This window comes from Chelonia mydas, chromosome 11 (assembly GCF_015237465.2).
Source record: "Chelonia mydas isolate rCheMyd1 chromosome 11, rCheMyd1.pri.v2, whole genome shotgun sequence".
NCBI lineage: Eukaryota > Metazoa > Chordata > Testudines > Cheloniidae > Chelonia > Chelonia mydas.
This window is the reverse complement of record NC_051251.2, coordinates 4,539,642-4,556,030: the sequence shown is the minus strand read 5'-3', so window position 1 is coordinate 4,556,030 and position 16,389 is coordinate 4,539,642. Positions and strand designations below refer to the sequence as shown.

Here is a 16,389-nt window from a genome sequence, read left to right as displayed (position 1 = left end):
TACCGTTATTACCAACTACACACTATTCATGCTATTATTAATTATATTATATGGGTGAAACTGAGGCATGGAGGGAGATGATGCCACGTGGCCACACGGTCAATGGCAGAGCCAGCTGGAGAACCCAGGAGTCCTGCTGCCTCTCCCCCGCCCAGGGGGTAAACTTAACCACTAGACTACTGCTCGTGAGGTGGGCTTCAGGAGACTACATCTCCCACAGTGCAATGGGACCACAATTCCCAGCATGCAGCGCGCGCTCCGCCGGCTAATCTCCCCCTCCCGGTGGGGCGCTGCCTGCTGGGAGTTGTAGTCCGGACAGATGCGCACTCCTGGGGGGCGGGCTCCGCCTCTCGCCCTGCGTTGGGAGCGGGCGGGAGCGGCCCGCGGGGCTGCGTCGCGCAGGTACTAGGGCTGCGGCCGCCGTGGGGAGGGGCGCGTGGCTCCCCTCGGCCACGTGACGCCGGGGCCCTCAAGGGAGGCCGGCTCCGGGAGGGGCGGGGCTGAGCCCCCGTAGCTGGGTGAGCCCTAGTAGCTGGGAGGGGGTGAGCCCCGGTACCCGGGGGGCAGAGCCCTAGTAGCTGGGAGGGGTGGAGGGGGTGAGCCTCGGTACCCGGGGGGCAGAGCCCTAGTAGCTGGGAGGGGTGGAGGGGGTGAGTCCCAGTACCCCGGGGGGGGGCAGAGCCCCAGTTGCTGGGGGGGCAGAGGGGGGGTGAGCCCCAGTACCTGGGGGGGGGTGAGCCCTAGTATCTGGGAGGGGTGGAGGGGGTGAGCCCCAGTCCCCCGGGGGGGGGCAGAGCCCCAGTTGCTGGGGGGGCAGAGGGGGGTGAGCCCCAGTACCTGGGGGGGGGGGTGAGCCCTAGTATCTGGGAGGGGTGGAGGGGGTGAGCCCCAGTACCCTGGGGGTCAGAGCTCCAGTTGCTGGGGGGGGGCAGAGGGGGTGAGCCCCACTACCTGGGGGGGGGGGTGAGCCCTAGTATCTGGGAGGGGTGGAGGGGGTGAGCCCCAGTTGCTGGGGGGGGCAGAGCCCCAGTTGCTGGTGGGGGTGAGCCCTAGTATCTGGGAGGGGCGGGGGTGAGCCCCAGTACCCGGGGGGGGGATGAGCCCCAGTACCTAGGAGGGGGGTGAGCCCTAGTAGCTTGGAGAGGTGGAGGGTGAGCCCCAGCATCCAGGAGGGGTGGGGGAGTGAGCCCCTGGAATAGGGGAGTGAGCCACAGTATCTGGGAGAGGGTGGGGTGAATGAGCTGTCACCTTTGAATTTTTCAGAGGAAGGGGCTGAATTGCTACCTGTAGCTATGGGAATGCCATTGGTGCTGGAAGTGTAAATTTCCCAAGGCAGGAGGTGAGCCCTTGCCGTGCGCCATGGATTATGGGGCTCAATTTGTGTTTGCCACTTGCTGCAACAGGCTGAGCCGGAAGTATAACGTGTGGTCATACAATACTTCCCACCCCCACCCCCCCCCTTAGGAGTCAAAGCCCTTGATTTCCAGGCTAGTTGCATGGATGAGAGATTTCTTCAGTCATTTTTTCTGACTGCATCCACGTCGGGCTGGCCCTATGTTGTTCAGAGCCCTATGAGAGGTCGTGTGCAAGGGCTCAGTTGTATTTCAGGATATGCACAAATCTTGGCGGGGTTGAGGGAAGACTTTGGTAGTTGGCGTATGTGGGGTGGTTTTGTTCTTTTTTTTTTTTTTTTTTTTTAAAGCAGCAAGGAGGTGTAGGGTGCAGGGACCCCAAAGGCGAGTGTCTCTATGGTTGCCCACTTTGCATATGGCTTAAGTCTAGCCCTGAGTCCATGCTGTTGCCTTACTTTTATTTTAGGTATTTGTACTGCACCAGTAACTCTGGTGTCTAGGTGCCAGTAGCACCATTTCATCAATAAAAAACAAATGCCTTCCATGCATGTGGTTAAAATTTACCAGAACCTTGGTCTTGTGTTTTATTTAGGTTCGCCTCCAGTCCTGTAAAAGGAACAGTTGGCTTCCTTACTAGTATTCAACACACAGGATTCAGGACTATCATTTTAATTGTGGAAGATGTCATCTGGCCTTACGGAAGAACAGAAAAGAAAAATTGAGGAGAACAGACAGAAGGCCTTGGCTAGAAGAGCAGAGAGACTAGCAGCCCAGCAAGGAGGGCCTGGTGGGCTCACTAGCCAACAATCCAACCAGCAGAATCCAAGCTATCGAAGAAACCTGGAGCATCAGTGTATGAAACAAGAAAACAATCATGTTAGGTTCATTAGCCAACACCAGCAGACACCCAACAGCCATGTGGCGCAGAAGAGCTATGTTCATAAAGGATATAATCACTTTAACGCACCCCAGCAGATGGCTGGTTCATGTGGCGTGCAACAGGAGAATTGTTCAGAGGGCTCAAAGCAAGATTCGTGGAGTCAAATGTGCAGCACTGAACAGTCCTTCCCGATACTCCAGAATTCTTTGAGTCCCCATCAACATGATTCAGGTTCTGAGCAACCCAAGTACCACGCAACATTCAAAAAACCTACAGAACCTTCTCATCCTAGATTAACTGCTAAGGAGCACCCTGATGATGATAAACGTTTACAAAGTCTGAACAGATCTGCCAGTGGACATGTTGGCATGAAATACATGCCATCACCGAGCAGTGCTACCTTGAGTGATTCTGAAATGTCAACAAATGCAGGGAAACCAACCTGTGGGCCCTTCCCCCAAAAGGATAGCATCTCACAGTTTTGTGGCACTATGCGGCCACCCACTCCGTTGAAGGAGGGTAAGATGCAAAAGGTGGCCAGTTCTAGTGGTGTAGGCTCTAACTTGGAAATATTTTGTCATAGAAAAGTACCCAGTGTTATCAAAGGAAGGTGCGTGAAGCACAGTGAAGACCGATTCCAGGTTGAAGTAGGCTACAATGCAGAACTCATCGCTGTGTTTAAGAGCATACCTAGCAAAAGATATGGTAAGAAAACGTATAACAATTTATAATAATTTCTTAAGGTTGGTTTATGTCCCTGTTGTTCTTAAGAAAAATCAGTATATCAGTCTTTTTAAGGAACTGTACAAAAATCACCTTACGCGTCACGGAAATGCAGCTATTTGCAGGGGTGGAATATGGCAATGATGTTGTACATAGCTTTTAGGGGTGATATGAAAAGTAAGGCAGTTGAAACTGCAGAAGAATTCAGGGAGTAAATAACTCAGACTGGAATTTAGCCAAGATAATCTCCATTAACCCCCCCCCCGCCCCCCTTGTATTGAAAGTGTCCTGAGATGTTTTGTGACTTCAGGCAGTCAGAACTAGAGCTGGTTGGAAGCTGGATTTTCCACCTTGCAAAAAAATTTGAGCTTTTGGAAAAAATATCCTGATTTGTGAATTTTTTTTTTTTTGAAATTTTTCATAAAATGAAATATTTTTAAAATTGAGTAAATCAAAATGTTTAATTTCAGTAAATTTTGAAATGTGTTGATGTTGATCTTTTTAAAAAAAAATATTAAAAAAAGTACATTTTGTAATGAAAAGTCACTTTGAAACAAAAAAAATCAAAGCTTTTCATTCTAAAAATGTCAAAACGTTTTTCCATTTGTTTCAAAATGAAATTTCATTTAATTTTCTATGATCGTGGAAAAAATGATTTTTGTCAAAATGGTACTTTTTGACACACAACTATTTTGACAAAAAAAAATTCCTGCCAGTTTTAGTCAGAACCTTTGAGGGGGGGAAACAGTATTTGGAAATTGGTATTTGGAGAAATGGTCAGTTAATTTCAGTTGCTCTTGGACAGTTGGTTGACTCATAGTCTTTAAGACCAGAAGGGACCATCATGATAATCTTGTCTGACCTTCTTCACATCACAGACCACAAAACTTCAACCACCCACTCCTGAAATAGGCCCATAACTTCTGACTGAGGTACTGAAGACCTCAAATCTCAATGTCAAGACTTCAAGTTACAGAGAATTTACCATTTACTCTAGTTCAAACCAGTAAGTGACTCATGCCCTGTGCTGCAGTGGAGGGTGAAAATCCTTTGGGGTTTCTGGCAATCTGACTTGGTGAAAATTCCTTCCCGATCCCAAATATGGCAATCAATCAGCCCTGAGCATTTGAGACCCACCAGCCAGACACCTGTGAAAGCATTCTCTGTAGTAATTCAGAGCCCTCCCCATCTAGTGCCACATCTCTGGCCACTGGAGATATTTGCTAATAGCAGTCACTCGTGGACCATATGCCATTGTAGGCAACGTCATTATACTATCCCCTCCATAAAGCTATCTAGCTCAGTCTTGAAACAAGTTAGTTTTTTTGCCCCCACTAGTCCCTTTGGAAAGCTGTTACAGAACTTCATTCCTCTGATGGTTAGAAACCTGCATCTAAGACTATGTCTACGCTACACTTTCGTCAGTAAAACTTTTGTCAATCGGGGTGTGAAAAAAATACCCGCCGACCGACAAAAGTGTTACCAACGAGCACGGGTGTACACAGCGTGTTGTCAGCAGGAGACACTCTCCCGCTGACAAAGTTACCTCCCCTTGTTGGGGTGTTTTTATTTTGTCAGCAGGAGACCTCTCTCCTGCTGACAAAGTGCGGCTACACTGCGTGCCTTACAGCAACACGGCCGTAGCAGCACACCTGTGTGGATGTAGACATAGCCTAATTTGAAGCCTAAACTTGTTGATGGCCCATGTATATCCATCTGTTCTTGTGCTCACATTGGCCCTTAACTCAAGCCTGTAGTCAGCACCAGTTTAACCCTGTGGTCTCCAGCCATCCTAGTGTCCTCCAGGTTCTCCTTCTTAACATCCAAGGGCGTGCACAAATATTTGTACCACCCTTATTTGCGAAATCCATTGTCCTTTTCAGTGCTGTGATTTACTTCCACACTCCTCTCATATTTGCGTGGATGTTTGTTTTACTATCCTACTGCTAAGTCTTTCTGTATTTCCAGCTGCCCTGCAGTTGTAATAACAATGCGCAGTGCTTTTGACAGGTACTTTTGAAGTGTCTGCATAAACAGACCAGATTCTCTTTAGTTACTAAGCCTTTAACAGCACTGTTTGTTTCTATTCCCAAATGACTCAAATTCTGTCCAATTTCAGATCCTGCTATGAAGATTTGGAATTTTGGTTTAGAAGACTACAGAAGTCTCAGTAAGTAAGCAGACCTATGGAGTGATATGCAGGATCAAAGTCTCTCTCTCATCTTTGCATGATTATTGTTGGCTGTGTTATTGCTTGGAGTAACGATGGGGCAGCACTGTTCAAACAGAAAACCCATTCTTCAGGCATGGGGCATTTGAGGGTCTGCTGTGAATCTCTGAAGTTAGTTAGATTTAACTGGGTTTCTAGGTGTAATCTAAGTGCTAAGTATATGCTTTCTCCACTCACTAACTGCATGTTTCAGGGGCGAACAAACCACAGTATATGGCTGAGTTCATGCATGTAGTTCATATGGGTTCGTGCAGAGAAAGTGAAAACATTCCAGAAGTGCAGGCTGGCTAATACTTTACTGAATGATTTACTCTGATGCCATCTTTTTAAACAGTAAACTATGTGTAGGTTTCATGAAGCTGTTTCTTTTCCTCTTTATTGGGAGTGTGGGAAGTGAAATGGCATGATCTTCTTGGCTTTGTGAGGTTGCTGTTGTGGTTGCCTCAGAATTTGGAATATCAGGGGATGGTTTTCTTCGTTGTGGACTGGAGAAAATTTGAGATGGTTGCAGCCATGCATTCCAGGTGGGCTTTTCAAAAGCACGCAGTCTTGATCCAAATCTCCTTTCCTTGAAGTCAATGGTAAAACTGCTGTTGATTTCAATGGGAGCAGATTTAGGCCAGTGCTTTGGAAAAGTCCACCTTTCAGGCCTAATTTTAACCTCCCATGCAGATTGCTGTATATTTAAGCGCTGACAGGTGGCTCTCTTATAATCATAGAATATCAGGGTTGAAGGAACCTCAGGAGGTCATCTAGTCTAACCCCCTGCTCAAAGCAGGACCAATCCCCAACTAAATCATCTCAGCCAGGGCTTTATCAAGCCTGACCTTAAAAACCTCTATGGATGGAGATTCCACCACTTCCCTAGGTAACCCGTTCCAGTGCTTCACCACCCTCCTAGTGAAAAAGTTTTTCCTAATATCCAACCTCTTCTGTGTCTTATACCGCGTAAGCAGAGTCCTAGCCCTGCACAGCTTACAGTCTAAATAGACCATTTTAAAATAGCATGTCATCTTTTTTTAAAATGTCTTGTCAAATTATCCTGAATCGTGAGCTTATGGTAGAAGGCACCTAGTGAAAAGCAGCTGCTGGCATCCCTATCAGTAGATGGTTACCAAAGACAATCCTGAGTGTTTCATACACTATGATTAAATGGACTCTGTAGACTTGAAATCTAGGCAGTTTTTTAAAGACTAGTTCAAAAAATAGTGGCAGGTTCTGTACCTTTCCCTGCCAGTTTCTGTGGTTTTACAGTTACACTTTCCTGTACTTTTTAAAAAAAAAAATTCTATCAAATAGGGGAAACAAAGTGTACACAAAATGAACAGAGAGGTTTCCCCCCCTAATTTCTTTAAAGCAGGGGTGGGTTATAGCTATATTAGATACAAAGAATCAGATAAAAATGAAAGTTTCCATACAGGCTTTAATTGAAAGCCTTGCTTTTCATTGGTTAGATGCTTCTTCTGAAATTCTCCTTTTGGGATGAAATTTCACATGCTTGCATTCAGTTTGGAGGTGGCTTAGTATTATTTTATTTTTTTAAAGTTAAATTGGATTAAAATCCATTTTGTCTGTTTGGAATTATTGGTGGGAGGAGGGGAGGCAGGGGGACAAAATCTACTTTTCCAGCTTAAAAATGCCCTCAAACCTTAAGGCTTTTGTAGCTCATCAATAGCTCAGAATGTCGGAGAAGGAAGCTTTACTGTTGTCATAACTCAACTCACAAAGAGATGGCCTCCGAGTTTGTAAGATGAGGGCGGGGGGAACCCGCTGTAAGCAACAGAGATGTGGCTTCTGAGCATGCTCAGTGATCCTCCATCAAGAATTTAATGGTGCCTAAGGAAATTTTGCCCCCTAAGTCAGGTAGTGACGTTACACAGGAGGCAGAGAGATTTCAGATCACGCTCCCTGGTGGCTTAGAGGGAACCTGGGCAGGGCTGGTGCAGCTTGTGTGCTGGATTCTCTACCTCTCCATTGCCAGCTCTGCTGCTCTTCTGTTGCCATTGTCTGCTCTAAGGTGGGAGAGTAGGTTCACCCTGCTGCTGCACCTCACCTCAGCTCCCTGATCCTTGCTCTGTACGGGAAACAGGGCCAGCTGTCCCCTTTTGCCCTCAAGAGGAATGAGGCCTGTTCTGCTGATCTCCTTTCCGTCCTCGTCCCAAAGAATCCTGCACCTTTTGTCTGGGTTCAGTTTGGCTCCTGCTCTTTCTGTCCTTCGGGGAATTGAAGTTTTCATGGTCTGCCCATTTTTCATTTATTCTTTCCCATAAAGCCATTATTTTCCCCCGTAGTGGAAGCAGTGAAGCCGCTTTCCTCAGTGACTTTGGTACCATTTGAAGAGATGGACGCAGCTGGCCCAGCCACGTGTTCACAGTCTGTCGGCAGCAGGCCCAGCTTGAAATCCTTCTTAAAGACATGCAGTGGCTGGAAGAAACCCTCTGCCACCATCCGGGGGAAGTGTGTTCTGATCTCACGCTCCCGGTTTGAGGTTGAGATTGGGTATGCTGCAGAAATTATTGAAGTGTTTAAACAGATGAATTCCAGGAATTATGGTGAGTCTCTGGTTTAATTGCTGCATTAATGTAATGGCATTGTTGGTGCTGGCTATATTCATGAACGCTTATAAAGTGCTTTGGGATTGAAAGATAAAAGGTGGTATACAAGAGCAAATATACTCTGGACACGCTGAAAGGAGAGGATCCGTATCAGGCAGGGTTTTGGTATATGTTGTAATAATGCTGGGCTACTTAAACATTGTGCCCACTGCTTTGCTCTGTGGCAGCATGAATGACTCCCCATTTTGTTCAGAGACAAATTCCAAAGACCCTATTTCAGTGCTGGATGTGCTGAATTTGACCAGTGGTGCCCAACCTCTGCATCTCCGCACCTAATTTGTAGTTTTTGTCATAGAAAATGACAGAACAAGTCAATGTGGAAATGTGCATGATCTTCCTAGATAATGAACTAAAATTGGTTGAGTTCACCCAGCCATGCTAATGTTTAGGAGGAGTTCTTATAGCACTCTTAGAACTACAAAGGTAGTTAAATATCCCCATCTTCACTTTACAGACAGGCAAACTGAAGGACAAAGAGGTGAAGTGACTTGCCCAGTGTCATGGCAGGCCAGTGACAGAGCAAGGAACAGAACCCAGGCCTCTTGACTCACAAGCCTGTGCCCAGTTTGCTGCATCATGCTGCCTGCTTGCAGTGGATCAGCTTTTTACTCACACTTGACTTACAGGAAGATGCAACTGCTGTCAGAACAGCAGGCCGAGTTTGGCCTTAGTGTTGCACTTCGGGCACCCATGAATGAGGCAGCCCTGCAACTAGCTATTACTCTCTGAAAGTCAGCTGGGATCTAATTGCCCATGTACTTTGCTGAGAACATACGCTCCCTTCCTCAAAACCATTTGGTTAGCATGGGATAGGAAGGTTCAAAAAATAAATAAATAAAAGATGGCCGGCCAAGGTGGAAACTGTTTCAAAGCAGTTGTGAAATGGAGAGAATATTGAATGCTGCTGTCGCTGTTTGTTTATGGAAGAGTCAGGTGGTGCTGGGTTTTTTGTTTTTTTTTTAAACATAGTTTCTGACAACATTTGATTATTTTATTATTGTGACTGTTACAGACATGAAGACCAGAAAATGGAGTTTCCTACTGGAGGACTACGCAAGGCTAAGTGAGAAGCTGCATTTTCCTTGTGGGGTCTGTTCTCTTGGGACGGTGACCCATTCAGGGCCCCGTTGTACAAGGTGCTGCACAAAGGCATATGAAGATGTGATCTCTGCCGGGAGTAGAATTTCTATTGTTTTTATTTCGTATATTTTTAGTGTGTGTGATGATAATTATGAAAGTGAATTAATAATGGCGGGGGGGGGTTCTACAGTAACTTCTCAGTTCTAGAGTGAACTAAACAGCGGAGGGAGAATGGCTTCCCTCACTGTCTCCCTCCTTCCCCTGATCTGTAGGCAAGCTGCAATAGGGGCTGCTTGCCCTTCATGTCCATCTCTGCAGAATTCTGGGTCACTAGATCTGTACAGTTGCACTCTTGGATATGTTTCCACAGCAAAGTAAAACCTGCGGCTTGCCCATGCCAGCCGAGTCGGGCTGCGGGGCTGTTTTGTTAGTCTGTAGACTTCTGGGTTCAGGCTGGAGCCCAAGCTATGGGACCCTCTCACCCCACAGGGTCCTAGAGCTTGGCTACCAGCCCAAGCCCAGAAGTCTGTACAGCAAAGAAACAGGCCCGTAGCCCCAGCCCAAGTCAGCTAGCACAGGCCAGCCATGGGTGTCTAGTTGCTGTGTAGAAATACCCTTAGTGTCTTCTACCCTGGCCTGTCCCTAGTTCCCCGCCCTCCTCCCTTGTGCTGGCCTATTCTGCAGCTGGCACACAGTCACCCCCAACCTGTGGTGAACAAGGGATTTACATGCATGAGTGCTCTGCCCCCATCCCTGCCAGTAGTCCATTGCAGGACTTAAATACTGTGAAGAATATCATGCTGGTGACTTTCACCTTCTGAGTTTTTCAGATCAAGTTCGCTCAGTTTATAAGTGAACTGATGACTTTCCTAACTGCCGGCGTCAGAGCCATAGTCTGGGTGCTGACTGTCAAGGTGGTTTTGTCCAGCTTAAAACGGTACGGCTAGAAATAAAGCCTCTGTAATCGGAACTCAGCCAACAGGTTTGTAGTTGATGTACAAGGCAGACTAGAATCCAGGTTGCTCTCCTGTGGCTGTGTTGACTGCTGGGCAAATGAGTCCCGGCTTGTTTCAATAAAGTGATCAGACTGAGTCAGCAGGCTCCCACAGAGCTGTCACGTCCTGCATGTTTTCATATTCCTCTGAAAAGCCCAAATGCTAAGATGATGGGCACTTAAAATTTTTTGAGTAAAATATGTTGAGTGAGAGAGCATCATTCTTCTACTTATAAGTACGCTCCAGGCGTAGTCTATAGCCTAACATTCACTTCTGGGCACAATCAGACATGCAGTCTCCTCTCCCTTTGTACCCATGTGTGGTGTTGACAAAATTCTGACCCACACAGCAGGGCGTAAAATTGTATTTCTTTTAAAAGATGGATACGCGTTGCAAAAAGCGCTCTCACAGCAGTGTGCTCCCAGCACGTCTGCTTCTTAGTTGTGTGTGTTTCGTTAATGTCTGGAAAGTACTTTGAAGATGAAAAGCAGTGCAGAAGCACTCAGTGTTATAATTATTACTTATCATTCCATTCTACTTGCTTTGGGCCCTCATACTTCCTGAAATATGAGTTAGAGCAGGATAAGCTTTAGAAGGAAATTGCAAGATGCCCTATAATGTTGTGGAGGATTGTACAGTCATGGTCCAAAATCCTGCAGCTTAATGCTAGTCCAGTACTGTACACCATTACTGTGGGTTAATGGAGCATTTTTAATAATTGAGTGCCTGTATACTCTAGTGATGAGTGCGTTAGGAATACTAATAGTAATCAAGGAGCTGGAAGCCAGGACGCCGGATGTAGCGTTAGAGGAGAGGCTGCTTCATAATGGTGGAGAGGCAAAAGATTTTTGGGTGAGCAAGCCTACATTCTGAAACAACAGTATAAAGACCCTAACAGGACAGGAGAATGGAGTTACACAGTGGAGGCTAGTTGAGGATGCACAGCATCTTGCAGGATAGGGCCTGTGCAAAGGGCACGATCTTGTCGGGTGGCGAGCAGTTCCTGCTCAATGCTGAGTTTGCTCAGTCTTTTCAGTTGGCTGGCTTTTTTGAGGGTTGAGGGCTTGCACTGCCTTGGAAGAAGCATTCCGTATCTTGCAGGGCCAGAACCAGGTCCAAGGAAAGGGATAAAGGGCCCTGTAGGTGGTGTCCTAGGAGGACACTTGTGAGGGGTTTGCAGCCCTCTCATATGCACCTGTCAAGAAGCTCTGTCCCTCTTCACTTACCCCAGCAAAAAAATAAAATATGGCTTGGTGCCTGTGCCTTATCTTCTGCAATGATTTCCTTTTGTCAGGAACTGTTCCGAGGGGTTAATATCTATTTGCCCAGTTACTCAGTCATCTTTAGGTAAAAGGTCACTTCCGTAAAAAATGACTCTTGGATGAATCACGCTGGCTGCAGACGCATCCTAATGATTTTTCTAGCTTTTTTGCAGAACAATAGCGTCAGAATGATCATGTAGGAAATTGTAGCAATTATAGTAACACAATAAAAGTAAGTCTGTGAGTTTAATAACAGGCTTTTGATATACTTAGGGGAGAGAGATTTCCCACTATTGAAAGAGTATAGAGTAAACTGGAGAGCTGAGGAAATTCAGACCATCACACAAGCACAAACTGAAATCCTTTCAAGTAAGGATTTTTTTACTTGTGTAGCAGGAATCCAGTCTGCTCCTCTGCTCTAGAGAGAACTGAAACTAAGATAAAAATCCACAATCTGGAGGCCTATTTGGTGCCCACACAGTTGTAATACATAAAATCAGTGAGCACAAATTTAAATTTGAGTGGCTCTGTATGTTTGTACAGCTGGAAGTGTTCTATATTCCCCCAATTTCCTATTTTAGTGGTTTAAAAATAGAGGTGCTTCCAGAAATAATGGGGGGCTGTGCGTGCATTGCACTCATGCTTGGTATAGCGCTGTGTGGGGGTATGCAGAAATGCGTTTTGATTTCTCTACGTAGTCAAAAAAAAACTGTGAAGAAAAATCAGTTTAAAATGTGTGCTAGCCAGATTAGAGCAGGAAATCGTGTTAATATTATTAATTCTTAATCATTTTCTCTTGGAGTAAAAAGTGTTTTTCACTTTGCTTTTATGAGGGAGAGGGAATGGAGGGGTGTGAAATAAGGGTGTCTGAAGATTGAATGCTATGAAATTTTGACCACCGACTTGTGACTTTAAAAGATTAAACCCCAGATTTTTTGCACCAGGGGTATGTGGGAGCTTGTTACAGCATCGGATAAAGGCTTGTGCTGCATATCATTGCAAATTGATGTATGGATGAAGGATATAAATGTTCTGATGTTTAGTGATAGTTTCATAGCAGAGAGTAAAATCCGACACAGCTTCCCTAAAGATATGGTATGTCCATGCATTAAAGGATGTTTTTAAAAGCCTTTGGATGTTGCTTGAACTAGGCTTCAAAGCACAGTCCTAGCCTAATGTAGTTACCACATCTTCCGTGAAGTGGTTACAAAACAAAGTCATGGGCAAGTTCAAAAAGTGTATAATTGGCAAATCTCTTTCCCCAATCCTGAAACCCGCCTAGAACCACCCATCCTTTGTTATATCAAGCCCTATCTTATTTGAAAACAGGATTACTATTTATTAATTATTATTTAATACATGCAGCGTGGTAGTACCCAAAGGCCCTAGTCAGATAGCCAGTGTGCTTGGTGCTGTACAAACATATACAGTATGAAGACAGTTCCTGCCCCAGAAAAGTTAAGATGAGTGACGCACGATGGAGGGCAGACACAATCCCATTATATGCAGCTTTTATGCAGGGATACATTGACAAGGAAAGATTTTAGGCTGGGAATGTGACTCTGTTCAGATAATAGCGATTCAAATCAGTTCTGCTCAGATAATCGAGGAGGAACTCTCTGCAGAGGGACACCCCGGGAGTCTGCTACTTCAGAGTTCTGAAGCAGAACGAGATCAAAACCTCAGTTCTACGGTGCTTAGGGGGACTCTGCTAGTCAGTGTCAAGGTTCCTTCCCCACTCTGACCGCTAGAGTACAGATGTGAGGACCTGCATGAAAACCTCCTAAGCTTACTTTTACCAGCTTAGGTTAAAACTTCCCCAAGGTACAAACTATTTTACCCTTTGCCCTTGGACTTTCGCTGCTACCACCAAACGTCTAACACCGGTATTTTTATTATTAGGAAAGAGTTTGTTTGGAAATGTCTTTCAACCCAAAATCCTCCCAAATCTTACCCCCTTTTTTCTGGGGAAGGTTTGATAAAAATCCCCACCAATTTGCATAGGTGAACACAGACCCAAACCCTTGGATCTTAAGAACAACGAAAAAAGCATTCAGTTTCTTAAAAGAAGAATTTTAATAGAAGAAAAAGTAAAAAAGAATCACCTCTGTAAAATTAGGATGGTAAATACCTTACAGGGTAATTAGATTCAAAACATAGAGAATCCCTCTAGGCAAAACCTTAAGTTACAAAAAGACACAAAAACAGGAATATCTGTTCCATTCAGCACAGCTTATTTTCTCAGCCATTTAAACAAACAGAATCTAACGCATATCTAGCTAGATTACTTACTAAGTTCTAAGACTCCATTCCTGTTCTGTCCCTGGCAAAAGCATCACACAGACAGACCCAGACCCTTTGTTTCTCCCCCCTCCAGCTTTGAAAGTATCTTGTCTCCTCATTGCTCATTGTGGTCAGGTGCCAGTGAGGTTATCCTAGCTTCTTAACCCTTTACAGATGAAAGGGTTTTTCCTCTGGCCAGGAGGGATTTTAAAGGTGTTTACCCTTCCCTTTATATTTATGACAGTCAGTAATAAAAATAAGGATTTGAACAAGGTGCTGTATGTTGCCTGTGGGGTAATCTGTGCCCTGGCTGATCAAATACATTATTAAAAACTTCCTGTTCACACTGGACCGGGGACCTATGCTAGCAGCGGTTGTCGTGGGAAAACAGGGTCAAGCAGCACTGTGCTTGGCAACTATGTCTGCATGTGTGGGTAGCTAACAGCCCCGGGTTTGAAAACAGATTTTAGGTAACATAGTTGGGCCATCCCTATTGGATCAGGCAAGACTTTCTTGAGCTGTTTCAGGACAAGCGTAGTATCCTAATGCTGGTGGGACCAAAATGTCCCCCTGCCACTAGTGTATATTCCACATGTGAGCTCCATTCAGCTAACAAGTTGCTGTTTATTCTTTTCAGTGGAAGCTGTACAGCGCCTTTCGACGGTAGAGGTGGAACCGCTGCCCAAGCCAGTAATACAAGCCTTTGGTCCTCAGTTTGACGAGCCCGCCTTTCATGTCTCAGACATTCCCGAAGCTGACCTTTCAGTGGTGGATTCCAAAATTGTGATGAGCCTCATGCCCTTTCAGAGAGAAGGCGTGAAGTAGGTCCCATTCATATACCATGAAGAGCTAGGTCTGTGTCTATGGTTTGGCATTTCCCATCAGCGCGGTGTTTGCATTTTTTTAATATGACCCATCAGAGATGGGTTTGGATCCAAATTTCACCAAAGGGGTGTTGGGCTTTGGTACAGACTCAATTTGTCTTTGAATAGAAGGGTAATGAATCCCATTACAGAGGTCTACCCAGTATGTATCCAGAATTTCTCAGGATGACTTGGGAAGGAAATCGCCTTTACCAGGGCACATGATAGTGTGAAATATTTCCAAGTCATGTAAATCTGTCCCTTCGGTACATCTTTGATTTTGCCTCTCCGGGTATGTGCACATGCTTCATTTGCTTTTCTCATAAATTCAGCTTGTGTGCCCAAGTGCATTAGCTGATGTTTCTCTCTTTTTTTTTTTTTTTTTTTTTTTTTTTTTTACAAGCTGCACACATGTGCAGGGGAGCAAAACTGAATCCAAGGAAGATTTAAAACAACTGATTATATGTGGAGGGAGCAACTATAACAAACTTTTTTTTTTCTCATTTGTGGTCACTATTTATTAGCAATCTCAAGCAGCAAAATGTCACAGCTAAATCCCCAGCCCCTGATATTAGCATAGGGCTATTAGTAATGGTTTCTAGTGTGATCAGGGTAAACTCTGAAAGAACAGGTGAGTGTTTAGTAGTATCATGGAAAGAGCAGATTCAAACATCTCTAATGGTCTGATTCAACCCCAGCAAAATCAAAGTAATTCAGAAGCAGGGCTGAAATGGTTTCTTTAACCAGTCCGTTTTGTCACAGTACTGCGGTACCCTGGCATCTGTACATCCTAAGACTGCATATTTGTTGCTCAGTCTCATTAGTGCCAATGGAAGTGACCCATACACACTGAATGGAGAATTTTCAGGTCAGCACCTTCTGTAATACCTGGTACAATCGAATGGCCCAAGACCAAGGCTTCATTTTAATTTTTGGTTCGAGGTGTGGTGCAGTGATGGAATAAAACGAACATCTTAATCGTTGGGGGCCAATAATTAGGCAGGCAAAAAAAGATTTTGAAGAACTACTAGCAAAAGACACACAAACTAACAGCAAAAAAAGTTTCAGTGCATCAGCAGCAGGAAGCCTGCCGAACAATCAGTGAGGCCACTGGATGAGCGAGGTGCTAAAGGAGCACTCAAAGAAGACAAAGCCACTGCAGAGAAGCCAAATGAATTCTTTGGCTGTTATCCAAGATGGTCAGGGATGCAACCCCATGCTCTGGGTGTTCCTAAGCCTCTGAGGGCCAGAAGCTGGGACTGGGTTACAAGGGATGGATCACTTGCTAAATTGCCCAGTTCTGTTCATTCCCTCTGAAGCATCTGACACTGACCATTGTCGGATGGCAGGATAGTGGGCTAGATGGAGTGTTGGTCTGACCCTCTATGGCCATTCTTACGTTCATCATGATCTCAGTGTTTCCATAAAAGTGCAATTCTGAAGTGAAAAGCATTGATGTAAAAAACCTGTCTGTGTGTATTCAGAGCCCTGTCTACTGATTTTAGTGACGAAAATAAGTTTCTTACACCTGCAGACCCAGCACAGCTAGACACTGTGAGTGGGATTTCATTCCCCCTTCTGCACCCTCAGTTACATTGCTTACTAAGTTCTAGTCAGTTAAACCTGTGGAAATCCATTGGAGACAATGGAACTGCCCGGCTGTCATTGGAAGTAGAATTAGAAGGCATTGTGGCTGCACAGATGTTGCTGGAGGTCTCATTTGGACTGCAGAGCCTTTACTGCTGATGGTGATGCTTAAGAAGGAGAAACCTCAGCTTGACTCAGACTGAGTTTTCAGGAGCTGGGTGGAATGAATTGATTGGTCAGTCCAGTTCCCACTGCACAAATGTTAGGCTCACAAAAGTCACCATGACAGTTAGTCTCAACTGCCCCCCTTTGTTGTCTCCGCAGAGAGAGACAAAGGGTTGCACAGACTGGACTGGACTATCTGCTTGTCCTGGAGATGGTCCTTGCACATCAGGTAGAGGCATCTTGGCGGACTGCACAGGGAAGCTTGTGCTGCATTGTCTGCACTGTGCCAGTTGAGGAGCTAAACAGAGGGCTTCTGTCTGCCGGATTGTCAGGTCGCCACTATAACGTACTTTA

At 45.3% G+C, this 16,389-nt stretch overlaps 1 protein-coding gene across 2 annotated transcripts in view; it reads left to right on the top strand.

Moving 5' to 3' along the window:
- Positions 1-242: 242 nt before the first annotated feature.
- Positions 243-16,389, top strand: part of SMARCAL1 (SWI/SNF related, matrix associated, actin dependent regulator of chromatin, subfamily a like 1) — a 59,450-nt gene continuing 43,303 nt past the window's right edge. Inside the window, exons 1-7 of one of the 2 annotated variants that reach the window (XM_037912172.2) lie at positions 384-518; positions 1,264-1,339; positions 1,945-2,937; positions 5,075-5,125; positions 7,477-7,737; positions 8,813-8,863; positions 14,058-14,241. In XM_037912172.2, the coding sequence (XP_037768100.1) occupies positions 2,034-2,937; positions 5,075-5,125; positions 7,477-7,737; positions 8,813-8,863; positions 14,058-14,241 (1,451 nt within the window). In that variant the 5' untranslated portion in view covers positions 384-518; positions 1,264-1,339; positions 1,945-2,033. Of the gene's footprint in view, positions 519-1,263; positions 1,340-1,944; positions 2,938-5,074; positions 5,126-7,476; positions 7,738-8,812; positions 8,864-14,057; positions 14,242-16,389 lie in introns of both variants that reach the window. The other variant, XM_037912173.2, reaches the window with a different exon arrangement.